The 27,424-nt window shown below is 47.1% G+C and overlaps 2 protein-coding genes and 1 long non-coding RNA gene across 14 annotated transcripts in view; 1 reads left to right on the plus strand and 2 right to left on the minus strand.

Moving 5' to 3' along the window:
- Positions 1 to 2,552, minus strand: part of LRGUK (leucine rich repeats and guanylate kinase domain containing) — a 51,131-nt gene extending 48,579 nt beyond the window's left edge. For 8 of the 10 annotated variants that reach the window (XR_011810614.1, XR_011810634.1, XR_011810604.1 and 5 more), the window contains exons 1-3: positions 2,234 to 2,552; positions 1,002 to 1,109; positions 244 to 325 (exon numbers count right to left, since the gene is read on the minus strand). Coding sequence is in view for 5 of the 10 variants with exons in the window: in XM_072040809.1 (XP_071896910.1) it covers positions 244 to 325; positions 1,002 to 1,109; positions 2,234 to 2,410 (367 nt within the window). In the remaining 5 variants the exon portion in view is untranslated. The remainder of the gene's footprint in view (positions 1 to 243; positions 326 to 1,001; positions 1,110 to 2,233) is intronic. The other 2 variants (XM_072040749.1, XM_072040732.1) reach the window with 1 other exon arrangement.
- Positions 2,553 to 7,986: 5,434 nt separating this feature from the next.
- On the plus strand, positions 7,987 to 18,148 carry LOC140002951 (uncharacterized). The gene is made up of 3 exons (XR_011810708.1): positions 7,987 to 8,154; positions 17,578 to 17,724; positions 17,793 to 18,148. It is a non-coding gene; the product is annotated as an uncharacterized lncRNA (long non-coding RNA).
- The window catches only part of EXOC4 (exocyst complex component 4), a 365,485-nt gene continuing 347,975 nt past the window's right edge, over positions 9,915 to 27,424 (minus strand). For all 3 annotated transcript variants that reach the window (XM_072041021.1, XM_072040965.1, XM_072040993.1), the window contains exon 18: positions 9,915 to 11,274. In XM_072041021.1, the coding sequence (XP_071897122.1) occupies positions 11,037 to 11,274 (238 nt within the window). In that variant the 3' untranslated portion in view covers positions 9,915 to 11,036. The remainder of the gene's footprint in view (positions 11,275 to 27,424) is intronic.

Raw genomic sequence — 27,424 nt, forward strand, 5'->3', positions numbered from 1 at the left:
GGATAATAAACTGGACAACAGTCTCCATGTTCCTACTGATCAGCATATGCTGGTGCAGCTGTCTGAACAGTCCATGCATCATTCTCAAGAAGATCTAGCCATTGCCTCAGTCTGTAGAGCCAGAGTAGTTATCCCATTAAATCGTAGACCAGGCTTTGTGATATTAAGCCTGCATGGTACGCTGCGTTCCTCATCTTAAATGATTTCACAACCCAAGAGTTTACTACTGTATCTACTACATACCATTAATTTTATTATATGAAAGTTCCAACTTCTGTAGGTGAACGTATCTGGAGAGAATGTTAATGTCACTTAACTCACGACCCTGGAAAAATAATGCAAAGAGACTTTAATAACTTGCTGTAATACCTCACCCTGCTCTCCCAGATCTCCTGGGAGATGCACGATATAGAGACCTTGAAGAGGTGCCACAAAGTCCCTCCAGCTGGATCTGTCAGAGCTGGATGACATAGACTGAAAGTTACGTTAGACCTGTAGACCAGCCATGAATGCAAATGATGTCAAAAGACTTGAAAACACAACCATGAGCGATAGCTGGAGCCAGGAAAAATGCCAGAAAACCAGGGCTCCAGGAAAAGAGCCGTGCAGCAAGAAATATTTAAGAAGACACAACGGTTTTAGCTTTCTGACCAGAAGACACCGAATGCAGCATTCTTAGATGTTTAGCATGTTCCTCTTTTTTTCCCCTAGCTGACTAAAGCAGGAATATACCCAAACCTAAAGATTTGGTATGGAAAAATCTTACTACTGCTATAAAGTGAAAAAAAACAGTAGTGATAGAGCAGCTGTCAGCAGGAGCCACCCTGTGTCTTGTCAAAAGTCCCACATATATGAGACAACATTAACAGGTAGAGATCAAAAATCTGATTTATTTATTTATTTTATTAGTATTATTTTACCAGGATAACTATTTGTAGTTACAAGGAATAACTCTTTGAGCAGAAAAGCACTTCACAATGATGTTCTTTGCTTATACTTACTGAAAGGGACAAATTCAGATAAACGTATTCAGTACCAGAGGCCGAGCGCCCCAGCTTGTGGAGACCCTCAGCCACAGTGTCTTCATCCAGCACTCCTTCCAGCTGATCCTGTAACATACCAGGAAGGGAGAGAAATGGATTTAGAGGAGATTTATGAAATAAAACTCCACTTTATAGAATCTAGGAGCTGCTTGGGATGCAACTGGGAACAGAGTTTAATGGAAGACCTCAGTCAAGTGCTGTTTTCAGTGCTCCATCACCTTGTTAAAGCACTATGCATTAGGAAGAATGATGAATAGAGCCCTCAAAACTGATAAATAGAAACACGTTACGTACTACCTCTAGACGCTGAAAAACGCTCAGTCAACCTTTTCAACGTTTTTCATTGGTATTTTTTTAACCTCCTGATTTACATGCACAGTGTTAAGCAGGACCCGCTTTCAGAGATGTTGAGCCATGAAACTCACGCTAATTATGGATGTTAACATCTCAGCAAATCAGCACCAGCACAACCCCAGCGTTGTACCCCAACGCATACGTTATTGGAGGCCCTTTAAATTTGTTCAGCACGAGCAGCTAGTGCTTCAGCGAGCAGTCTTTGCCAAAGAGGCTACCTTGACAGATGGCACTAATGAACCACTGCGTCGATTTAATGAGAAAATAAGCCAATGGCTTGTGAAATTTCTAGGAGCCAGGAGAAGTCACAGTACAATTGCTAATCTAGGGACCAGGATAAATAATGTTTCAAATGGTAATCATCTAAATTATAACACCTCCATGTTATAGCAATGGAGACTATAGAGATAGTTCCACTAGGTAAAAATATGAGGTGATAATGCTGTGGCAGCAGACACTTTAGAGCTCAGTAGAGAAGGTAAAACAAATTCACTTGGGGTTTATTGAACCTCAGGGCAGAGCATATACAAAGGCAAGGGGGTGAATTTGGTGGTGCATGTGTCAGTTTATCCATAGTCTTTATAGGATAGGGAGAAGAATAAGGCAATCCAGAACTATTCTGGACATTGATGGGATTGAAGGGACCCTTAAAGAAAAGGCAAAAGTGATGAGAACACCAAACTCACTTTCTGGGGAGGTGAGAAATCGTTACCTTGTGCCCCCACCGCCTCCCCCTATTTTCCCCAACTACACTGAGCGATGAGGGAGGGGAACAACACCCCCCCCTCCCCGTGCGCACACCCTTCCCCAAACAGCTTCAGAGCGCCGAGCAGAACCTCTGCGGGCCGCGACTCCTCTTCCTCATCGTCCTCATCCTCCTCCCTGTGAGGGGAGCTGCGCTGCAGCAGGCCGGGCCCCTCGGGGACCCCCTTTGAGGGGTGGGAGGGCTCCTGAGAGGAACGAGGCAGCTCCCCGGGGCCGTCCTCTCCCCGCTTCTCCTCGTCCCCCACCATGAGCTGAGAGAAGGACGGGGGAGACGGAGGAGGCTCCGTGAGCAGCGCCTCGCCCCGCAGCCCGCCCCGTCAACCCCAAGCCCCGGCCGCCGCCATCTTGTTTGCTCGCCCGTTGCCAAGGAGACGGGAGAAGGGCCGTTCCCGCCTCCGGGAGCCAGCCAATGAGAAAGCGGCTTTTGCCGCGGTGCACGCTGGGAGTTGTAGTCCTCTGCGCCTGCCGCGCCCTAGTAGCCAGGCTGCGGGGCATGATGGGAGTTGTAGTCCGCCTCACAGACACTCTCCTCAGCCCTCCTCACACAGCCCCAGTCCCTCTCTCTCCTTCGTTAAGATGGCAGCTTGGCTCAATGTGTTATAACAAGAATAAATAATAGCGTGTCCAGCATGTTTAGATGTGGCCACTGTGTTTCTGACTCCAACTTCAAATAAAAAAGTTACTTGTTTTCTCATTTCATTCCTCCTCGGCTCCTAATCTGTCATCTACTGCGTGTTTTTATGCTGCAAAATGGGGTAAAATGATGAAGTAAACCCATAAAGAAAAGGAAGGGAGGAAGAGAAATCCATCAGGATGTCAGCAAATATAGGTCGCTGTGAGACAAACACGAGGAAAGCACAGCTCCTCATGGCAAAACAATTTAATGTTGGAGACTGCGGATTCCTGCTGATTGCAGTGGGTCTCTGATGTGGGTCATGACAGCCAGCTGAGCCTTGAGAGCCTCGTAATTTTGTTTTTCGGTGTCACATCGTTGCCTTCTCCACCTGTGTTCATAAAAGGACACCCATCTTTGATTGCACCAGTTCTTGCTTTAAAAAGAAAAAAAAAAAAAAGGAAAAAAAAGAGAGGACATAAAACTCCTTATGGACACCATCCACTGACTTTTATCTCCGTGCTTCAGGGAAACATTATGATAACTGCAATAAAGCTACCCCAAATTACCTTCCTTAATTATCTCACTGGCCATAAATGTTAAAACCCTTAATGAGATTTACTCCTTTTCCACTAAGCGCCTTGTGCCTCCTCCCAGAGCCCTCTGGGCACGGCAACTGCCCTGAAATGGCTCCTTTCCAGATGGGGCATGGCTAGGACTGTGCTCAGGGGAGGGCAGCAAAGGCATGGGGTGGAGAGACCATGAAAAGGGAAAATTCTGACAGGGAAGGATGGGTCCTAACCAGGAATATCCATTGTTTTAGGTGTCTTTTGGGTTTGTTGTGACCTAGAAGAACAATTTTGGAATCACTGGAGTTTCAAAGACGAGCAGGAGCTGCTTGAGTAGAGCAGCTGGAGATGTTTGACCACAGTGAAGGTGGTCAAACACTGAAACAGGCTTCCTGGAGGGGCAGTTGATGCCCCACGCCTGTCAGTGTTCAAGTGGCATTTGGGTAATGCCCTCATTAATATTATTTAATTTTTGGTTAGCCCTGAAGTGGTCAGGCAGTTGAAATTGATGATCTTTGAAGGTCCCTTCCAGCTGAACTATCCCATCCCATCCCATCCCATCCCATCCCATCCCATCCCATCCCATCCCATCCCAGGACGACAGAACCCCATTTGGCAAGCCACTCTGCCCTGGCTGCCTGCTGCCATCCCTGTCCAACAAGGACAGGAGAACCATCAGGAGCTGGTGTGTTTAGGGACATGGTATAGTGGGTGTCATTGGTAGTAGGGTGATGGTTGGACCAGAAGATCTTGGAGGGCTTTTCCAACCTTAATGACTTTATGATCAGCCAACACAGACAGCAAACGCTGAGCCTGTACAAACAGCTGCTCATTGCAAACCTGAAAAACACCACTTTGTACATGGAGCCTTACAATGCACAAACCTTTTCTGAATAGCTTCCTGGGTGTAAAGCACTGCTGCAATGAAACAGGACAGTCCTGCCATCTCTTTCAACTGGCATGAGGGTTTTCTTACCCTGCCTGCAATGTTTTAAAAACAGAGGGCACCTGGGTCACCCCTGAGGGAAGTGGGACGCTTTTAACCCAGCTGAGTTACTCTAGATGACAACTTCGGCTGGCTGACATCCAGCAACCACACAAAGAGGAGCACACTACCCGCTGAGCCGGGTCACTACTGCAGCCAGAAACACCTACAGCAGCAGAAACACCCTGGTTTGTGGGGTGCAGGGGATGTGTGGCACAACCAAGACCACCACTGCAGCACAGTGGTAACATTTGGCTGTGGCTGGGCTTAAATCCCTCTGCATGCACGTGCATGCAATGCCTCTCTCCAAAAACCTCTTTGTTCCCCCGACTCTGTACAGGCAGCTTAACATCAGATGAGAGGAGAGCAGACGGGAGGCGTGAAGGCAGCTGAGATGCTCGGATTAGTGTGCAGCAGGTCTGCAGGAAGATACTTGCCTGAGCTCCAAGCTCTCCGAGAGGCAAAGGCCACACGTAATCAAATTAATAGCTAGCTGGGCAGCTTGTCCGTGTAAGATGGGGCTGGAGATTTCATGGGAACAGATGATAAAAAAAAAAAAAAGGGCAGGTCCAAGTACAGTTTACATGGGCTGCCATCGAGCTTGGAGCAGAGCCAGCAGGGCTAATGAGTTCTCTGCGTGGAAGTCTCCCAGAGTTTATTTCCTACCATCTGGAAAATGCCTGCCCTTCCACTGGGATTTGTGATGATTCAAGCAGGAGAAGGGATTATTAAAACCTCCGAAACACACTTGTCCTCCCTCCTTGTCCCCTCCCTACCCCATCTGTTTGGCTTGGCAGTGCAGGAACCGGCTGCCTGCTCCTGTGCTCTGAGCTGAAATGGCTCCTTCAAGACCCCTCTCCGTGGGGGACGGCGATGGGAGCAAAATGAGCCTTATGTATTTGGGGCTGGAGACAGATTGTTCCTGAATGGGGCTGTGAAACAAAGAATCAGATTTGGGGGAAAAAAATGCCTAGGTGGTAATGGTAGTTTTGTCCTTTTCCCACAGAAATCACCCAGAGCAAATGGCACCCTAACAACTTAGCACGGCCGTCCCAAATGGCCAAACACTGCCTGGGCTGATGTCCCACCAGGGGAATGAGGATGGAGGAGGCTAAAAAAAAAGGGCAACCCTCATCACGGCCAGCCTGGCCTGCTGAAGAGCAGCTGCTTGAGGTGGCCACGGTACCAAAAGCACGTCTAAAGGAGACATTGCACTCGGCTTCCCAAGCTTGAAGCTCAGGGAGAGGATTGGAGTGGTTCAGCTAGGTGGGAGGTGACCCAGTTCTGCTAACAAAGGATAACTCGTTAATGTGCTGGTCCCAAAGGGGCTGACGTGGCACAAAGGGTGCAAGATGTCCCCCACGCATCCAAGCTCATGTGGTTGTGTTTCAACTGGTGTGGGGTGGTGGCATGAACCGTTCCCCAAATCCTCCTGGCTCTGGAACAGCAAACACTGAACTGAACATGTGAAAAAATAAAAAATAATCCAGAACTGAAGCGCTAAATCAGCAGTTATTATCCTAATAAAACTTTCCCGATATCGACAGGGAGAGCATTTCATACTCGGAAGCGTTACCGGCAAATGCTGCCCTTAAATACATTGATTTACAATTCAATTATAAAAACAATCAGCTCCCAACTTCGTGCCATGTACCAAGCAGATTTACGGGCAGCCCTGGCTCTCCGGCAGCACTTTGCAAAGCCCTGGCTTTTATGGGAATGGGGTAGAGGTGTGTGCCTGATCCCCATCCCCTGGTCAGCTTAGCCCTGGGCTAAGCTAAGGCTGGGCTAATGAGCTCTCCCCTGAGCCTCCTCCAGACCAAACACCCCCAGCTCCCTCAGCCATTCCTCACAGGATTTGTGTCCCAGGCCCTTCTCCAGCTTCGTGGCCCTTCTCTGGACTCACTTGAGCACCTCCATGTCCTTGTAGTGAGGGGCCCAAAGCTGAACCCAGCACTCGAGGTGTGGCCGTGGCCTTAAAGCATCTTCGAGGTGGGTTCAGGGGGCCCTGGAGGAGCCCAGCTCTCTGTTTCTCCTTAGCTCCTCGCCTTGCTGACGCTCAGAGCCTGACTGGCAGGGATGTGCCACCATCCTGGGGACAGGACAGACACCATGGGGGACTTCAGGTGCCTGGCAGACTGCCCCTGAGTGCAGGGGAATGAAAACACTGGCAGCAAACACCGCTGGAGAAGCACTGCAGGTAGCACAGCTGATGGCTCGGGCCCACAGTCACCCCAGGCCTCTGGAAGCACCCAGCACCAGGGCTGTGATCCAGCCTGCTTCTTATTCCCCTTTCCTTTTCCACAAACCTGCTTTTGCCTCTTCGTTTCTCAGAGCCACACCGATATCTGAACGTCCCCTGAACGCACAGAGGAGTGATTTGCCAAATATATTTCATGCTGCAACTCGCCGGAGGAAATTACAAACGCCGAAGTCCAAGGCCCAAACTGTCCAATTTTCTTCGCTGATTGCCACTGTGCCCAAGCCTAACAAAGTAAATAATGAACACCGATGCAATGAACTTCCCAATAAATCGCTCCTGATGAATTTCACGCGGATCATCCAAAAGCAAATGTAATGATTATATGCTGGCCGCCGCCACCTAATTCTGGATGCCTGGCTCGGTTGTTAGTTTCAATCAGCAAAGGAAGGAAAATAAAATAAAATAAAATAAAACGCCTCATTTCTGAGCACGCTCCCCATTTGAAGAGGAAAGGTAAGATGTGAACTGCAGGGCACAGGCAGCTTGGGCTCGGATTTATGGGGTGGCTTTGCCCAGCAGTGAGGGCAGGGCTGATCCTCCAGGGATTGTGGCCTGGGGAGCATCGGTTGAGTTCCCTGCAGCTTGGTTTCCTTTCGAGTTTATCATCCGTCACGCTTGCTGGTCATTTGTGTGACGTCTCCATATCTCAGCTGGGTGAAATGACCAGCTCCCTGTCCTCACCTCAAAAAACCTTCCCCGAGAGCAATCGGGCTGGCGTTACTGCACCACTAATTTCCTCTTGGCCGCTCTCCCCCGCTCCCTGTCTGAGAGCCCTCCCCTTTATTGCCACGTGCCACATCGAAAAAGAAATTTGCAATTATGACTCGCGCTCATAAAATAAAACACGGCCAATAAAAGGCAGAAAGAGAGCCTCGGTGGAACAACTCCTCAAATCCTCCCAAACCTTTCCAGCCGCTGTTTTCCCTCAGTGGCCGCGCTCACCACATCTATGGCAGCTTATGGGGTCGAGGGGACCCACACCACGGTATCTCTAGGGGCTTATTTATGTACAGGTAGGTATATAAATGTGTGCACACATCTAGTTGTATGCGTATTTGTCGATCAGACAGCTTTACACTGTCCTTAATTAAGAAGCTGTCAAGGGGGAGGAGGCACTTGGGAGAGGACGAGCTGGTGACTGATACACAAGGCAGGAGCAGGAGGCATTTACTTTACCTTCCACTTCTGCGTCTGGCACAGGCTTCAAAACAGTGCGATAATTAAAACCCAGTAAAGATTACGAGGCTGTAAAGAGGAAATTGTGAAACCCTCATGAACGTTTAAAGCTCCCATGGAAATATTTCATTTTGCGGTCTGGAGGAGTATTTCCTTGTCTCTTTAAGCACCAAAGGGCCACATCCATATCACAATTACTTTCTGAGTGCTGGCAGCATTTCACGTCGCATTACAAAACAAAATGGCCTTGGCCATAAAGCAGTGCGTGTCTTGCAGGGTCACATCAGGACTGCAAAACCACGGTGCGCAAGAACTGGGGGAGAGAAAAGAACCAGCGCTGACATCCATGGTCCTGCAACAAATTCCCAGACAGAGGAGGGAGAAGGGTAAGTCACGCAGCACAGGACCACGAGCACACACATCAGCGGGGCCAGGTGACCTGGACCATACCCACGAGGGTGGCTGTTATATGGAGATGCTGAGTACAGGGTTATCGAGACGCCCGATGAGACAAGATGTTCTCAAAGGGCTTTCCAAACACCTCCTGAGAAGCTCCTGGTGCGTGAGTACCACCCGTGGGGCTCCAGATGGGTCCGAGTGCGTGCGTGTGGACTATGTGAGAGGATAAGCCAGCCTGTTGTCTGAAGAGCTATTTGCTATTAAATAAAACAGCTTGAAACTACCCACGTTATCAGCTTAATCAACAAAAGATGTTCCCAAGAGATCTCTTCCCCCCCACCCCCCCCACACTCCCGATACCCCATTAGCGAGAGAGGATTGCAACCAACGCCAACACACAAAGCAGACCTCTTGCAATAGGGACTCACTTGTTCCAGGTGCATTCAGAAGTTACCTTTCAGGGAAAAAAATATTCAGTAAGGATTTGCAAAGGCTGATGAGGATTCCTTCTGGCAGCATCTCCTCGTGGTGCAGCAAGAAAGCTTGTGCAGAGTGTGCCAACGGGTGGCTGAAATAAGGCGCCTGAGCTTTGGCTTCTGACAAGCCGCACGCTGCTCATGTGTTTCTCCGTGGCCTCAGGCACTCCCTTTTTACCCTCAGTGTGAGATGAGATACAGACTGAATAATATGAACTTCTGTTGTAAAGGATTGGAGAAGACTGAGTCTGAACACTCAAGGAGCTGCTGGCTAATTATATGCTGTGACTACCTCAATTGCAAATCCTTTTCATCTCTCTACACCAGGATCTAGGTAAGTCCTTGCCTCTCCTCTCTCCAGTCATGCCATGGTGTTCTTGAACCACGCAGGCCAGCAAATTCCTTCTTGCACCTTCTCAAGTGCATGGACATGACCTAGGGCTCTGTATTTACAGCCTGTGCTGGTGCGATGGACAATGCGATGTGCAGTTCAAAGAGGCTTCTTTTAAATAATTTACTTTGGAAGAAAACAGACTCCCAGGTTTGAATTTTTCTGTTTTCATGCAAATTGTCATGGCACCCGCCAGCACAGCTGCTCGGTGGGTGGAAAATGTGGACTGCAAAGCTTGAGATCAGCCATGTAAAGATGAGGCAGAGCCTCAGATTATTAACAAATAAGGACAAAAGGCATCCAAAAAAGTTTGACTCTAGCCCACAGCAGCCCAGTCTGGATTCAGAGCTCCTCAGACATCCCCTCTGTACCTCAAAGGGTCTGAAATCTTTTTTATAAGTACCAAGCAGCCTCTTTTCCATCCTCCCATGTCTGGATGCAGAAAAGGCTGCCTTCTTGGATGCCAAGGCCAGGGAATACATTCCTCATGTGTTACCCCATGGAATCCCCAAATCATCACACATGGCCGTGATGGTGCTCTCCACTGTCACTCGTGCAAATTCCTCAAGGAAAGGAAGGAACTCTTGGAGTTAATGGTTGATACTGGCATAGAAAAAAGGTTCATGAATAAAACGAGACTAGAAGTCAGAAAAAAATATATTAACAACTAGAATTAATGTGTTCTGCTTTTAACGTGGAGGTTGAGAAGCTTCTTGTCCAGTTGGCTCGTGGTAGCTGGGGATTAGGCTGAGTGATTCAGAAGACCAGTTCAACAATGCTGCAACCTCAAAGGACACCATATGACTTTGGACCCAGAAAAGAGTCTTTCAAATATCACAAAAGTAATATCTTAAAGGAATAAAGCACCAAAGCCTTTGAGGAGTCTTTAAATATCCTTTAATTCAGAAGTTTCAAGACTGATGCAGAAGCAGTTAAACAGCTGAGAGAAAACCTATTTCAGGACACGAAACCCAGCTGGGCTGACTATTTACCTGCCAAATACAAGTGCAGAGCGTTCATGGTTTGGAGGGTTGGCACAACCTCATCAGCCTCAGTGAATTGAGAGCCTTTTACCAGGTGGCAAGGCAGAACTGGGGACCTGAGCTTGCCTCACACTGCAGAGCTGGGATTTACCCTCCTCCTGCCCTTGCTGACCATTAGCACTGGGCTAATGTCCTTCCAGTGCATCAAATGGCGATTACAAAATATCTTCTGAGCTAAGCATGCTCAAAAGATATATTCAGAAAAAAGAGAATTAAGTTCTGCTGTTGCCTTCTATTGGCAATTTGCTCCCACATCCACCACCATCCAGTGCAGTATGAGCTGCAGGAACTGGTGCCATCTGGCTCCGTGATAATGAAAATGGAGAAGTGGAAACAAATGGTCCCACGTCACCTCCCACTGCAAGAACTGGCTTATTACTACCCGGAGGAATAAGCAACTAGATCTCTTTGCAGTGGGAAGAGCAGAAAACTAAACGCATCTACGACTGTCACTTAGTACTGGCAGAGCTGAAATAGGCTTCCCGTGTGGCTACAGTGGTGGAACAGCTTCAAAGTCATCAAGATCCCACGTTATCAACAGGTCTGCTCTTGATTCTCACAGTGCTGTTTATTTAGTGTGGTCTGAACTTGCACCAAAGACTCTGGCCTAACCCAGTGAAATCTCTTTCCCCCGGAGAGAGCAGCTTGCCTTGCGTCCCAAGGCAAAGCAGCAGCGACAGAGCAAAGCCCAGCATCCCACCCACATCTCCACCAAAAAGCCTCTTCCTCCTGCAGTGCCATCACTCCTGGGAGAAGGCGTTAAGGAAGCACTACGTGATTACACATCGAAACCCCCCGAAGAACCCCAAAACCAAATTTCAAACGGCATTTCCCTTCTTGCTAGCAGGCCGCCACCCAGAAGATTCACGCTTTTGCCACCGATTTTAACAGAAACGCAGAAATTTGGCCCTGCAACCTGACAGCCCCCGCTGCTCACTGAAGGCGAGCGACCGAGCAGGTTAAACAGTGGTGATTTTCTTGTCCTTGGTGGCCTGTTTGATAGCAGCTTGCTCACAGATGATCTCCTTCAGCCTCTGCAGCCTCATATTCTGTGTGGTTTGGTCTCCCACACCCGTCTGGCTCCGGTGCAGTAAGTTCAGGGCGTAGATGTACTCCAGCTCTGTGTACTTCACGCCTTGATCCACCACCAGGTTCAAGAGCTCATCTGCTGTGTTGTAGAGCATCTCGTAATACTGCCTGGAAAGCAAGCAAACAAAAAGCACCCCGGTGAGTTCTGAGGCTCGATGTTCACAAAAACCATCTGTAGGATGGTAGAATCCTGTAGGGTATTTCTGTGGCACACCATCAGCTGTTACTTTTTATTCGGTGGTGCCATGAGCAGAGAAGGCATCGCCAGGTATACAAAGGAAGCCCAAAGATGATGCTGTTGAACACCAGGAGAGGCCAAGCGTGCACGTACATGCACGGGGGAGCCCATCTCCCACTCTCCCTGCTTCCCACATCCTTCCATCTAAAGCACAAAGTATGGGAAGTGCACAGCAGATCCTAGGATAAGGTCAGGGATTAGGGGAAGCTTCTCCTCTACAGCCCCAATGCACTAAGCTCCAGCAAGTGGTGATGCTTGGCTGAGGTTCAGGTCTATTTGGGGTTTCAAATCCAAAAAAAAATGGCAAGTACCCCTGTTTCTAGAGGAGCTGGCTAACTGCATACCTTAATACTGGTGTTACAGACCCCTGTAAAGAAACAAGGGTCTGAAAAGCTCAAGGAAGAAGTGAAAAGATTCCTTTCTTGCACCACATGGCAGCAAGGACTGTTTCAACCAAATCCTCTCACTTCCAGCACCTCCACGACTGCCCTCTGCTTCTGTAGGAGGACAGGGCCAGGCTGCAGGCTAATCCTTAGATCTGGGTGGAATAAATTATTTAAAACCCAAGAGTAGGGGCTCCGGGAGAAGTGATCACCTCCTTCCCTTTCTCTGCTCTTTGCCTGCATTAAAATAAAAAGCATAAGAAACAAATAAAAACTAGCTTTTGGGGATGAATAAGAAACAGAAAAATAAATCAGGCTGTTAGCTCTGTGCAGCTGAGATGCAGGCTGTGAAACTCCTGGTGCTGAAGGAGGGCCAGGTCATCAGAAGGCATTTTTGCAGAAGGCATTTGGGTAATCCCGACAACCACAACCTCATCAGGTTTGGGTCACACCAAATCACACTGCCTCAGCTACTGATTTCGGATCCCAAAACCCAGCAGCTCCAAGCATCAGTGGCGTGGTGGGTGACAGTGGCACCAGTCTGGCTAACCCTGGCACTGCAATAACTTCCCTCCCAGACAGAAAACACAGCTCATTCCTCAACTAAAACAGCTCCTGTTACAGGCAGGGACAGGCAAAACCCCGTGGGTCAGTGGTCTAAGGACGGGTCTGCTGCGTTTTCACTTCAGTTCCTCCCTTGGGTCGTAGTCCCATAACCTTTACGCTTGAATTCAGCACAGTAAACGAGTTGTATTTGGGATGTTGAAGGAACTAAGAGCCCAAATTTGCCTACCACTGAGCCCTGCAGCATCCTGGCACCCTGATCCATGCCCAGGAGCCGCCGTTAGCCTCAACATGCTAAAAAGATCAAGGTTTTTATAAAGCCACTTCAATGCACAGGCAGAAATTGAATATAAGGTTATCTTGGAGGCTATTGGCAATATCTCAAGCACGGTTATACACAACATAGAGAAAAACCAGCTGCCAGAGTAAACACTGCGACTTACGGAACATCGATCACCTTGAGAGAATGATGCTGAGCAGATGTGAAACGAGATTTTACTGTTACCAGCTCTGGGTGGATTTTCAAAAAATGACAGGGTTTATCTTGGCCGGGGCATATCTCCCTCTGAGAGGTGGCAAGGCTCTGCTCGAAGCCCAGGACTCGACCTTCCGAGGTGAGAAACCACCTCAAAAGAAGGAGCAAGAACACATCCCTTCTGCTACCACCTAACCCCAAGCATATCCTCAGAGGTGCATGAGCTGCTGTACCCAAAATGTTCCTAATTATTTCCCCACGAGGCAAATATTAAACTCAGAAGACGTCAAACAACACCACAATTACACAGGGAAGAAATCTGAGGTTGGGGCTGTGCTACCAGTTTTGCCTCTGATGTGCTGAAGCTTCCAGTTCCTACAAGGGAAGCGTCCTTCAGAAAGCCTCCCAGAACATTTCCACCCCTGCATGGACTCAGTATTTTGGTTTTCCCTCGAGTGGGGAGCCACAAGGAAGAAGAAACGACCTGCCCACAGCCCCTCTGGTCATCTCTCCATCTGACCCCGCGTCTCTACTGCTAAATAACACCTGGGTGCACCACGGCCCTGGTTCTTCAGGCTCTGGGATGGCCAAGTGTAGGACTGGTCAAGACATCAGTGGGCATCTGGGTGCCCAACACCACTTCACATCCTTCTCCTGGGGTGTTAAAGCCAAACATCAGCCAACCTCAAGCAGTGCAGGTCTGTCATCCCCCCCACCGTCCTTATGGCTGCCTTTCTGCTAGCCTGTCCCAAATCCTGGCTCACTGCATTATCCTGCACCTCAGAAACGCAGGATTCATCTGTCACTCGGTTCAGGATCAGATTATTTTTTAATTAAAAATTTCCTGCAAAATAATACAAAAAAAAAAAAAAAAGACGAGCGAGCGAGACGGGACGAGCGAGCAAAAGGTATGCATTTTTAATTGGGTGCAATTAAAAACCTGCCGCTTTGGCATGGCATTGCCTTCGGCCAAACCCTATTTGCATGAGTAATTATTCACTCCATTACGGAGTCTGCTCAACTTTGCCTCCCTTGTCTTTGAAAGTATTAATAAATATTGATCAGACACACTCCTGTTTGCCTTTGCCCAAGCAGCTCTGATGGACTCATCTTCTGATGTTATCAAATAATGAAATATGAAAGAGTGAGTGGGATGAGCCTCTTGTTCTGTGATTTTTTATTTAGGCTCTTCATTTTACTTTCAGAAGTGTATTTGTCCCTGGCATTATAAATGCTCTTTTGATTATCGAGAGGAGGTTGTGAAAAGCAAGTTAGTAAGGGACGGGGGAAATAAATGGACAGGTGAGGGAGATGTCTGTGCACTGAAATGCTGGCAGATTGCTTTGGGTTCTAAAGTTGAGATTTAAAACCAGGGAGAAGAATTAATATTTATCAAAAGTTGATTTTACCACCTGACAAATGGCTTAATAAATAATAATAGCAGATTAGCAGAGCTAATCTAAAAAAAATATTAGCTTTCCAAGCCTTCGGTTGGCTTCCATGTGAGCACAGCTCAGCACATGTAGGCTGACTTATCCTAACCAGATCACCTGGGCAGTGAGATCCACTCAGCCTCAACACAGGCTTTGGTTCTTTAGGTGGGTAAATACCTGGCCAAACCCTCCCTATAACCTCCCTTGGGGTTGATGGCCGTGTTTTGAGCAGGTGAGGAGTAAAGGACAGTTTAAGGTGTCCAAAGATGAAGAGAAAATGATGCCTCCACCAGGAAAATCCTCACTAGCCTGCTCATACAGGATGATAAACCAGTTTTGACTGCCTGCATGACAAAGATTTCTTTTAATTAATTATTTTTTTTTTTAAAATCCATCCTTTCAATGCTCCTCCCTGTCCCTATCTCACGTCCCAGTAGCCCACCAGCCTAACCACCAACCTGCTCATCCGTCTGACAGCAACGAGATCAGGTCCAAAGTTTCTGAACCACCCTTTGAATTCTCTTGGTGCTTTTTTGAAACACTCATCTAAGAGCAAATGATGCCTAATCCAAAGCCCAAACACAACTGTCCTCTTTGTGCTGACTACAGCAGGCTCAGAAGATCTACCACCACACGAACAACATCTTCCTACTAACAGCAAATAAATGAGGCAAATAAACGAGGCCAAACATCACAGGTGGAAATGTCTCCCAGGCCAAGGAAAAAAACCACCCATGGGCATATCAAAAGTGTTGAAGCCAATTAACACCACCTTTTTTATATTTTTACACCAGTTATTAAACAAAACGTCGTTGCCAAAAATGAATCCATTTTGCAAGGATGCGTTTTTCGTATGTAGGTATCAAAAAAGATGGTTTCTTGAGCGCTATTGTTGGAGAAAGAGAAGAAAAATAAAGAAGCTCTCTCATTTAGAAAAAAAATCTCTGAAAAGGCAATCAGGACGAGACCAGCTCCTCTGAGGGCTATTAATACCATTCTCCATTTAAATGCTAATGTTAACCTATAACCCAAGGCCTGCACACAGAAAAGTTTTTCAAAAGATGGCCAGGTGAATTCAAAATTAAATTCTGATTTCCCTGCGAATGACTTGATCTCGTCTTAAGAGAGGGACCTTCAGATGAACAGTGTGATGTTTCAGAATAAAGAGTCTGACTTTAATTATTCATTCATTATATAGCTGGGTGCCCATTCTGTAATGATGCAGACAGAAAGAGATTCACGAGGTGAGAACTTAGATCTGGGTGCCGATTTACCCAAAAAGAATAAAAAAAAAAAAGTATTCTGTACTTTCTTTACCTCCCACACTTTTGGGGGATTAGGGAGTCACTTCTACAATGTTCTAATAAGAACTTCAATAAGAAAGTAAAAAAGGTTAAGTATGAAGCACTTACAGACTAAATCTAGGCAAAAAAATGCAAGAGAGAACAATGAACGTGCACTTGAAGAGGAAAAAAGGCCAAAGCTGCAGTTATAACGTCACTGAATTTTGGTACAGGCAGAGCTTGGTGGAACATTATTGTTTAATAGAGAAGAAATCGATTTCCAGCACTTATTGAATGAGAAGAGATGCCCACAGGGCTCTTCTGTCTGTGGAGCACGAGATGTCAAGGTGGGAACGGGAAAGAGCTGAGGATGGAGCTGAGGGTTACTTGTTCCCGGAGATGGGATGGGAGTGAGAACCAGTATCACGCTGGATTTTGCAAAGCAAGTTCCCCAGACTTGAAATTCCAAGCAAAGGGAAATCCCCCTAACCCAGCAATTTCTGTAATTCCTACACCTCGTGAAGACTGCAGTGATGTTTGCACACACGCATCAGTGATCAGCATGTTAAAGCAGGAGTCTCCACGTATGGCTGCTGGCTCTTTTTCCATCTCAGGAGCTTAAGATACCAAAACAGAAACTGCTGATGGAAATACCTGCTACATCATACAGCCACTCTAACCACTGCCTGCCTTAAACCATGTCCTTCGAGTCCTGTACGCAGTCACAGCCCTAAAACATAGGATGGAATATCATTACTCTCAGGACACTATTCCACCAGGGAATATATACCCTGATCATCATTTTTTAAGATTTCTTTCGTGATTTTTAATTAACCTGGACCAGTTCTCAGGACAACAGTCGTAAGGTCCATTTTCTGCCTCCTGAAGAACCCAAAGCACTAAGGGGGACTTCACATGGTTTAGATACCAAGAAACGGGGATCTCTCCTCTCAGCTTCGGGTGGGATGAGTTATGGCCAAGAAACATCTATTGGTCTCCATGGACTGGAGAGAAAGCCTAAAACGAGGCTAGACCAGCCCAAAATGTCTGTGTGCAGCTATGATCTACACCTTCTCCAGGTGTCCTGGGGACAACCTCGTTCACAGCCTCTCAGAAGGCCACCAGCAGATGCCCCCTGACCACGCGGCACAATTTGGGGCAGGAGGAGTAGGCGGCCGTGAGCTGTGTTCCTTCAGCACGAGAGCCTCAAGAACATTAAAAGCACTTAAAAAGCTAAAATATGCAAGACGTGAAATGGTTTGCAAGAGAAAAGAAAACACGAGAGGAAGAAATAAAAGTGAATTTATACCTTAATGGTGCTCCACGCTTCTGCAAATTGCAGCCCTTAATAAACCCACAAATCAGGGCTGTGAGGTAAGGATCGTTGAAGTTTTTTGTTGTTTGCCTACCGCCAGAAAATCCAAGATAAAAATGAAATAATTTGTCCAAAGCAGAAAGCAGTGGCAGAGGTGGTAAATCCTCGCACCTTGAGCAGTCCTGTGCCCTCCTTGGGATTGCAGGGCATAGAAACCTGAACAGGGTACAGAGCCAGGCATCAAAAGGCACTTTATTTATTAAGGAGGGTAAAAAAATGGAGTCTTAATTGAAGACAACCAAATTACACACACCAATTACTTTCCTTTTTAAAAATAAAACTACTCAGACAGTGTACAAAGCACCAGAACCAAATCCTCTCACCTAGGTGTTGGCCTTTATATGGGCTAAACAGCTTTGTTTTAACATCTGGTTTTCAAAATCACCCCCCTCTAGGTGCTCTCTGCAGCTCTCTGTCACTGAAGCACTTGGTTTTCTCCCTGCTCCATGCCCTTATGTAAAATACAGATGAAAAAAACACCTGCAAAACCTTGAGATGATCAGGAAAGGAACAGGTAAGATACGTGCAGAACATAACTGCTCTTCCAAAAGATCTCCCCTTTACCCTCTCCTCCTTTTTCCCAACTCCTGCCTGGCTCTGCCTTATCTGACAGCTTTGTTCTCAGTATTTCCTCATTCTTCTTTTCCCTTCTTCCCCCAGTTTATCACTCGTTCCTGGGACCAGCGTGCCCTGCTGGGGATCTCCACGCAGCAGACGGCGTCACCACGAGGACAACACGTGCCCGGATATTTCAGAAACCACCCCCTGCAAGGCAGCAACCACCCCTGCCCTGCGCGGCGACACGCGGTAATTACATGGCTTTTCAAAGGAAGGATAAATCCATTAAAGCCCATTAAGTAATTTTTTTTTTTCAGGAACGACGTCTGAGCCACTCCTCATAGCTCCATGCTGGCTGATACTCCGAAGGACGGAATTTCTCCCTCTCCAAATGGGACTTTATAGGGTATTAAACAAGCACCCTCAGCACTTATCTAAATCTTTAATTAGTTCTATAATATACTGATGATATCAAGGCTAATTAAATTTATACAGATAAAGAGCAATGAAATTCTAACCAAGTGAGCTGGAAAGTACATATTAAATAGTAAATTTAATGGTTCAAGCAGATAAATGCAATTTTAAATAAAAAAAATTAAATTCAATTTGCATGTTGTATTAAAATTGATTTTGAGTGTGCAAATGATTGGAAAAAATCTTTTTAATATATCAGTAAAAATGCTAATCCATTCTGTTTAAATATCAGTTATTAATGCCAGCATTTGCAAATAAGCCACACGCATTTGCATTTTTACTGCACGTAGTAAAGAGAAAAAAAATTATCTATACCATATGCCAGTTTATAAAGAATATTAAGCAATTTTTCCCCTTGCCTCATGCATAAATGAGAGGAGATGTGGAAATGAATGTAGCCCTAAAGAAGAGAGAGTCAGCAGTTCGATGGAAAGTACTGCAAAGATTGCTCCAGTCAGCAAAAAATAATACAATTTTAGCTACCCTTTGGGAACAACATTTACTGTGGCAAAAAAAAAAACAACACCACCCAACAGCCTTATTTAGGATCAAGTGGCTTGGAACTAGATAAAAAAAGCCCGGTGCTGTAATCGAGGAGGTGTTCAGTGGTGCGTGTTTGCTGATTTTGAATAAAAATGGGAATGCTCACGATGAGTGAAGGACACATCCGACGGGATCTGCTTGCTGACAGAGAACAGGATGCAACACGTGAACCACGATAGGAAAGTCCGAGGTCCATCACGCTGGTGTCCACCTGTAGTAGGCTGGTGTTGACCCTTGGTGCTTGGAGGAGGTTTGAACGCCTAGCTAAGGCCAGGCAAATTGCCAATAACTCTTGAAAACTCCGATTTATGATTTTTTTTTTACTGACTACCTTTATTCATTTGGTTTGAATGCTGCAGTGGTGTCAATAATTAGGGAAGCCAGCTTTTGTGGCCAAGCTGACATCAATAAGTACGTCACCATTTGTTGACCGTGTTGACCGTGCTGCTGGTTCTCATGGAAGAGCTCTTGCCTCATGGCACTATTGCTTCTTCTCCTTCTTCTCCTTCTTCACCTTGCGCCATCCTAGAAACTTCCGAGGCTGGGGATGCATCCTACGGCTTTCCACTTGCTCAACGCTGGATGCAGATCTACCCATAGCAGGAAGAAAACAAAATGGTGCAGCAGCCTCAAACCCTACCTGCTGGCTCATCAGTGAGGGGTTACCACCACCACCACGACTCAAGGGGATCGACAGCAATGATTTCCCACCTATGAATGGGCAAGGAAAGGAGGGAAGCCAATTCATTCTACAGTAAAATATGTAGTTATATCGGGTTAAGTGCCCTATGGACATCGGTTATTAGAGAGAAACCGGGTAGCCAGCACGGGTTCGGTGCCAACTTTTTAGAGGGCCAGAAGCTGGAGACTTCAACAGAGACCTATGTGGCTCCTGGATGAAGGAATTAACACTTAAGACCTTCAACGTTCTTCTCCAGGACTTCTCTGTTGGCCACTGGCCACATAAAACTTCTGTCACCTGCTCCTGAAGGCAAGAACTCAAGAACTTAAGCCTGAGTGAGCATCGATGCTGCTGTGTGCAGTACAACTGTGGCCTCTCCTGTCCATTCTTCATGTAAGTTCACCTCCAATGATCTCAACTTTTTGAGTCAACACAAACTTGGCTACAAACAAACACAAACTTGTCTGCAAACCCAAGACTCCATGGCAATGTGACCGTGGCTTCAGGGAAACAAAATTGGTCCCTGAAAAGTGAGGAGAGAACCCCAGCACTGCTTCTAAATGGATGGAGTGGTCCCAGCCCCACAAAACCAAGAAAGTCGCTCTGAAGCATTAATTTTATCTCATTTACAAAATGCTTCTCACTGTAAAAAAACCTCCCTGTTATCAAAATAATTCTGCTGTAAGGACCGAACCTCTGTTTTTTCTATATTAACTCATTAACCTTCTCTTTCAATTCCCATTTGTACATCTCAAAGCACTTTAGAAACACCACGTACAGAGCTTCTGTTTTCTCAAAAGGCTGCTTTATGGTTAAGAAAATGAAAGTCTGTTGAGATTAAGGGCTAGGCTGAAGTCTTTGTAGGCTTTGAAGGCTGGGTACTGCCCAGGAAAGGCCATCCCCATGCCGTAACCTCCCAGGGCCAGCTTCCCAATGGGTCCTGACCTCTGAACCCAACAAAAAATGCATTTTCCTGACAATGCTCAGAACATTTGCATGCTACCAGTGAAGGGAGAACAAATTCACCCAGCGTGCCAACCAGTCAACAGATTGCAAAAAATTGCAATCATTTACCAAGTTGCGTTGGGCTTAAGAAAACAACCTGGAAGACGAAGGCACTGAATCTTATTAAAAAAGGCGTATTTTACATATTGCTTTTTCATAATACAAGCTGTTCTTCAGGAAAGCTTGCTATTATTTGCACCTCTCTTCTTCTTCTCCTTATTTTTGCACACATGACAATGTGGAGTATAGATCTGATGGATCGCTTCTGCATGCTCTCAAGGGACTGACTCCAGCTCTGGATGTTAATGCACTTGGGCGACGTGAGACATCATCTGTATTTTTACATCCTGGCCATATTATTTCATCTCAAATCTGGAATACAAATTGTAAAACGCAAGGCAAGCTTTACAGCCTTCAATAAAATCTGAGCAAGGGATTACACACTGCAGATCGTTTCCTGAAAGTGATGCATGGCCGCGTGTGCTGACATCAGAAGTGTAGGTTCAAACCCAGCGATCTGGATGTAATTATTTTAATACCTTCTCAAAATACGAGAACCAAGGCCTTCAGTCCATAACTGAGCGTATAGATTTCTCTTGGCTACCAAGCCCAGGTTCATTACAGGACAGATTTAATTGCTACATCAGAGTTTGTGTGTTGATATTCTGCATCTGATGTGTGAAAGTTCAGGGACGCCAATCAGGCGCAGTGCAGATGCCACTCTGCAAAATGTTCTCAGACAGTCTCCATCTGTCAGATACGGTAATAGTTGCGCTCAATCAATAATTCACCTCCTTAACTCCATGTTTCCTGCATTTGAGTCAGGATTTTTAATGTCAGCCTCACCAGAGGAACTACCTCAGATAGACAGGAGCTGCCTGACTTGAGTTCCCCACTCAGACTGAGTTTCGTGCCCTGCAGCCCATCCCCTTCTGCAGCTGAAGAACCACCTTGGTTTGCTCCATACTTTCCTGATCTAGCTGCAAAAGTCACAGCATGCATTTGAGGGCAGCATTTTTGTCTCATAGGATGGAAGCCAGAGGGTATTTATGGCAATCACACCTTCGTATCCAAAATCCAACTCAGAGGGACCACACCAGTTCCAGGAAAGCTCATGGTGAAAGGCACCGGGGTGGCTGAACACCAAAGGTAGGATGCTTCTGCATGTCCTTGAAGATGGAAGAACGGGGCAAAAGGACATCATGGAGCTGCTTCTCCATAGTAAAAACCTTGTCTCCACATCAGGAAACTTTTTCCATGCAGCCTGTAAGAAGATGGGTAAAGGGACCAGGAGCTGGGCTTGCCACTGGTCTCCTCTCGGCGAGGTTGGGGCTTCTTTGCCCACTCATCAGTGGTCCCTTGCTCCAGAGGAAGGCAGTACAGTAGGAAATCAGCTGGAGGTGAGCACATTCTCTAGCAGGAGGGCAAATTCCACGCTCATCATCAGTGCTTCAGCACCATTGAGTGAGGAAGGCTCCCAGGTGCCTCCGTTAGACAAGTGCAGGGATGGTTCCTGCAGGCCACATCGTGGTCCACCAGAAGTCCATGTCCTGCTGTCCCACCTCTAGCTATGGCCAACAGTGAGGAGTAGGTCAATGAAATTCCTCTAGACCTTCCTCCCAGTCACTGGGGACTTGCTGAGCCAAAAAGATGCCTCCAGGACACCCTGAGAAGTGCTCTGACCTCCATGGGTACGTGCCACATGTCCTGGAGCTCCTGGCCATGGAGAGCTTTCCATCCATAACCTAAGCTTTGCTATACGGGTTCTACACTACACACCACTGCCCATATGTCTTGCTCTGCCCTAACCCTATTACCATGCCATAGCTTGACCCTGTCACACCTCTCAGATGTGCTATTTTTGTCCTTTGCTCATTTTCCCTCTTCCTCCCTACATTTTAGCAGGAACTGGCCCCGTGCCATTGCTACTCCTTGCCCCTCTGTCCTCACTCCTGTCCTCAGCCGTGACCTTGACCTCCACCCTTTCCACAACTGGCCACATCCCAGCCCGTCCTCCACCAGCCAGCTCGCCCACATTTTGAGTTAAATATTTCTGATTCCTGGGTGCCCCTGCACCAGCGGGTTGCTTTGCTCCGCTGCCCGGCTCAACCTAATTAAGAGAAGGGCCTCGAAAAAAAGGACACGGCTTCAGTGCATGGAAAAAGGATGAGTGGTAACTCTTAAAAACCTGTCGCCCGGCGCCAATATCTGTTGCTTCTGAGCAGATTACTGGGTATGAAACACTGCAGTGTCTAATGAGAGCTGACTGACAGGGTAAACCAATCTGCTACTTAAGGACTTGCGTGTGTCTTTCTATCTGTGGGGCTTGTGCTAGAAAGAAGCAGCCTACTGTGAAAAAGGCAGGACATTTTTCTAATTGCTTCCATTTGCAGGCTGGAGCTAGGCAATAGAGATGCATTTCAAGCTGACAATCCAATATTTACCTTTATTTCAGCTGCAGACAAATGCCTGGGAAGGTTGTTCTTCACACACTGATGGTTCCTCTTTTCCTTGCCTTTTTTTTTTTTTTTTCATGTCTCACACCAACCTCCCTTCTTAAAATATCTGCCCTCTAACAGCTGGTTGCTGCGCGTTTAAGTGGGAGCTCCTAAAAAGCAAGCAAACCTTCAGCATGCCAAGTCGGTGCACAGGCAGAGCAGGGGAGCAGAAAGGAATTTCTAAAAGCTGCTTCTGGAGCAAATAGGAGCTCCAAGCAGGATGTGAGAGCTCAGATACGGAGTTCATGTATGCTCATGGGGGTATGTGGTCCTTCAGGGTGACTCTGAACATTTCTTTAGACTCAGTCTGGAGTCTGAGGCCAAGTTTTGACCTCAGCTGAATGGTATCAATCATGACAGTCCAAGAGACACCTCAAACCCAAACTACCTCCATGTTACCTGAGCCTTTAGGAAATGTAAGACAACTGAAGATTTGTTTGTTAATCCCCACCTGGTTAACAAATTAAAACGAACTGAAATGTCTTTCCTCCTGCCACCCCTTCCAGCTCCCCTTAGGGAAGCTTCAGCAGCTCCTGCATCTCACAGGTGAGCACGGAGCACGTTGCTCCAAAGAGAGCAGAAGATCCACCGAGCCCATCGCTTGAGTTGGTGGGCACGACTCTTCGCTGCCATAAAGGAAAAGAAAACTCAGAATCAAGAGTGAAACCCGCTGAGTTCCCTCTTCCCTTCCTCGCTTATCCCTGGGCAGCGATCACTTACAACACAGTAATGATCATAAAAAATAATTAGACTGAATTGCAGTCAAAATAACCTCTGGAATAACTCCAGGTAGAGTCATTTGCACACCCATGGGTGCAAATACATGCTCATGGACACCCATGAGAGCAAGAAGAGCCTGGGACCTCCTCATCTCAAACTCTGCATGGCACAAAAGCCCCAAGGACCCTCTCCATCCCTCCTCTGGGCTCAAACCTCTGCTCCCATCTCTCCTGACCTCCGCTTTCCCCCCCCAGATCCCTGAAGGAAAGCTGCAGGCAGTTCTCCATGCCCGCCCCTCCTTTTTAGCCCTTCTGCTTGCGTTTTGAATTACAAACCAGCATGTGGTAGCTCTGCAGGAGAGCCGAACTGCTCCACGCCGCGCCGGCTGCGTGCGCGGAGGTGACAGCCACCCGCCACCAACGTGCGAGGCAGGACAGGGGACATCGCCAGCAGAAACTGAGAAATGCCGTGGGCTGTAGGAAGGGGGGGGATGAGGACGCTGCTTTCCCTTTTGGCACCACTCCGCCCATGCAAAATTGACTTTTGTCCTTTGAGATCTGAAAATGCGGAGTGGTTTTCCCTTTCCCGGGTCTCTCCTGAGTCCCTTAGGAGAGCCGGGAGATGTGCAGGGGATCAAGTGAAGGAAGGAGGAGAAGATCCTTGGCCTTCAGCAGAAGAAGAGGATTGCTAAGATGTTCCTAAGGCAGATTTAAAGCAAGTGAATAAAGTTGCTGTCTGTGCACACAAAACCTCCTTAGCCCCTTTATGGCTAAAGCCAGCGGTGTATCACATGCGTTATGTCCTTTATGCGGACCTCGAAGTGAGCTTTCACAATCAGCTTTGTATTTCTAGAGGACAAGAACGACCCTATTAACCTCGGCAGTTGCTGGACGTGGTGATGGGGCCGAGGTTTTGGTCCAGCCCATGAATTTCGTGCTTACCAGGGAGTCACGAGCAGGTGGTGAGCGCACACAGCACCACTGCTGACCCCGTACAACTTGGTTTTGCCCCAAATTTCTGCTGCTGACACCCACACTACCAAATCCTACACAGTCGAAACAAGACAAAACAAATCAAATCAAATAAAAACAAAACAAAACAAAACAAGACAAAACAAAACAAAACCAACACTGATGTGTACTCCACAATTTGCAAGAACCACCCCCAAGATGTGGGTGGGGACCAAGACCCGCACCTTCAAGAAGTGCTTTCAAAACCTGGTCTGCAAAGAAAATCAACACCTACCCCAGGTGCTCCATGCCCAGCTAAACAAAACTATTCAGCTCCACCTGGACAGCCCGAATTTCCTGAGCTTGGAGTAAAGCAACCTCAGTTCTATAAGCAGCTGGTCAGTGACTATTGTCACGGAGACCAAAGTCACCAAAGGTAAAAAGTAAGAAGCAAAACTTCGAAACAGAAAAATCCTTTCCCTTTAATTACCATTAGCAATGCAGCATGACAGAAAGAGATAAACACACATGCACCTACACAAATAAGGAGCTTGGGAACACGAAGTAATTACTTTGATTTTTTTTTTTTTTTTCCTCCCGACGACATTCAAAACTTATTAGTCTCAAGAAAGCACATATCAGCAAAAGACTGTCACCTCGGGGATAAATGAGGAATTTGTTTGTAATTCATTTCCAGGGGAATAGATCCTGCTGCTGCTAATGCAGAGCGGGAACGTGCTGCGGCCAAGTCTAGGAGCCAAAACCACGTCTTAAAAATGTTTATTTGCATCTTCCTCAGCTTGCGTCCCTGGAAATGTGAACGCAGGCTTCGGCTGGCTGAGAAGTTCACCTCCATCGATTGTTTCCCTAACACACCAAGAGCCAAGCGAAGAAAAGTCAATGAAGCCTCTCTGTTTTTCAGTCCATTTCCAGTTTAGGAAAATTGAATTAATCTCTTTACTCGGAGCAACTCAGACGTCCACGCTCAGGCAATGGAAATCATTACAGAGGCCACTAAAACCTATATCTTTAAAGGTTACAGTGCGAAGATTAAAAGCGCCTCCGGGAAAAAGCGAAATGGCTGAGCAAAATGAAAGCCTCGAGACGAGAGCAGAAAGTCTGGGCAGGGCCGGAGCCTTCCAGCACCCTACTGGTATTTTAGGCTGTTTCCTCTGCTCTATGCAATGACAGCAGTGACAAGTGGCTATTAGGTGGTTTCACACAACACGGCTTGTTGGGACATTAAGGATGGAGGAACTGCCAAATTCAACCCTCTAACCCCTCGTAGGGGGCTGCTACCTGGTGTAAAATACTACCAAGGGTGCTTACGGATGGATCTGCCCATCTACAAAGTCAGCCTCTGAGGAGGTCCTGCATCTCGTTTCAAAGAAAACATCTAAACCAAACCATAAAAATCACACTCTGAAGGTACCTACGTCTCGTTACTTGCTGTGAAGAACCGAGGGCAACCATGAAATTGTCTTTTAATGGCAATGTGACTATGGTGGGCCTCTACTTACAATGGGTCAAGGCACGGATCCGAAAGTTACACTTGGGCTTGAACGCTTCTTTGGACTTGAATTCGTGTCCTTTGGGCTGTCACAGGCTCTCTTTCTGTGAAATGCCTGGTGTGTATTTTAATTACAAAGCCAGCACAATCCCTTCCTTGAGGAATTTATGATCCACGCGGCCACCAAAGGAAGGGGAGGGACGTGCTGTAATACCCGGTGGGTCAGCCACTTTCTTCCCATCTTCACGGGCTCAAGTGCTCTCATTACATGAAAATTACTTCAGGACAAATGGGAGAAATGTCATCCCCCAAGAGCTGGGCCCTTCGCTTCCCAACAGCTGGCAAATCACCATCTTGGAGGGTTTTTGATTTTTTCTTCTAACGTGGAGAAGCAGCAGCAGGCAAGGCATCTCCCAGGCACGACGAGTGAGTAAGAAATGTGCTGCTCAGCAAACTCGAGAACAAAAGTTGTCCATCCTCAGGCTGGAGGGAGGCCAAATGGCCCAAAGATGGCAAGAGAAGAGCGATTCCTGCTGCGCAAAGATGCCTTTGCTGCTCCTGCCTCATCTCTGCTGCCATCTCGAGCGATTCCCTTACTCGCCCCTGATGTCTTACCCTAATGTAAGGTGCAGTTCCACAGTTCCATTTTCAGGAACATTATCGTTTCGGAGCATTACAGCTCATTTCCTTCTTTGTTCCCTCTCCTTCACTTGTGCCAGCACAGCTGTTTGCGAGGCCCGCTGTGAACCAGACCGGGGAGCTGATCCTGCCAAAAAAAAGGGAAAAAAAAAAAAAAAAAAGATGCAAAAAGCAAACGATAGCCCTTCTCCCCGGGCTGAATCATTTCCCTGCTCTAATTTAACGCGTCGCATCAGTGCCCGCTGTGCTGACAGGACTGAAAGGAGGAGGAGGAGAAGGTGGCATGTGGCGAGGTGTCGGCACCGTGGGGTCCATGTGCACGCTGTCACGGATTTGCACTGAGCTTTTGGGGCTGGGTGATGCTTTCCTGAAAGCGACGTCAAGAGCTGCTGATCCTTTATTGGTACAGGCTCTGCATTTCACCTGGTTAACAAAATACAAAGTGTTTTGGAGGGAGTTTCCCAGGGGAGGCAGAAAAAGCCCCAAGGGCTGTGCTGGGAGGAGAATTTCAGGCCGGCACGAGGGGTGTTTGGGTCTGTTCACATCCGATGTTGGTCAGGATGTCCCGGAGGGGATAAATAAAGCCCCTCCAGAAGCTCTCACCCACTTTGGGCTTATTGACCCTGCAGAAAGGAACAGGGCTGAAAGGACCCATGCGACAGAAGAGAGGCCAGAGCACAGCCCTCATCCAGGTTATCCTGGGAATAAATGTAAAGTCTGCGGTCACTAATGAGGAATTGGAAGGAATTTTGAGCCCTCAGACTTCAGAAGAGAGACTTCAGCCAGAGAAAGCACAAAGACCTCATCTCTAAATGCATCAAAACATGTCAGGCTTCACAAAGTCTGTTTTGGGGGCAGAGAATCACAAAATCATACAATATCCCACAAGGCCCATCAGTGTAAAACCCCGATGGATGCAAAGCTCAGA

Source organism: Anas platyrhynchos, chromosome 1 (assembly GCF_047663525.1).
Source record: "Anas platyrhynchos isolate ZD024472 breed Pekin duck chromosome 1, IASCAAS_PekinDuck_T2T, whole genome shotgun sequence".
NCBI lineage: Eukaryota > Metazoa > Chordata > Aves > Anseriformes > Anatidae > Anas > Anas platyrhynchos.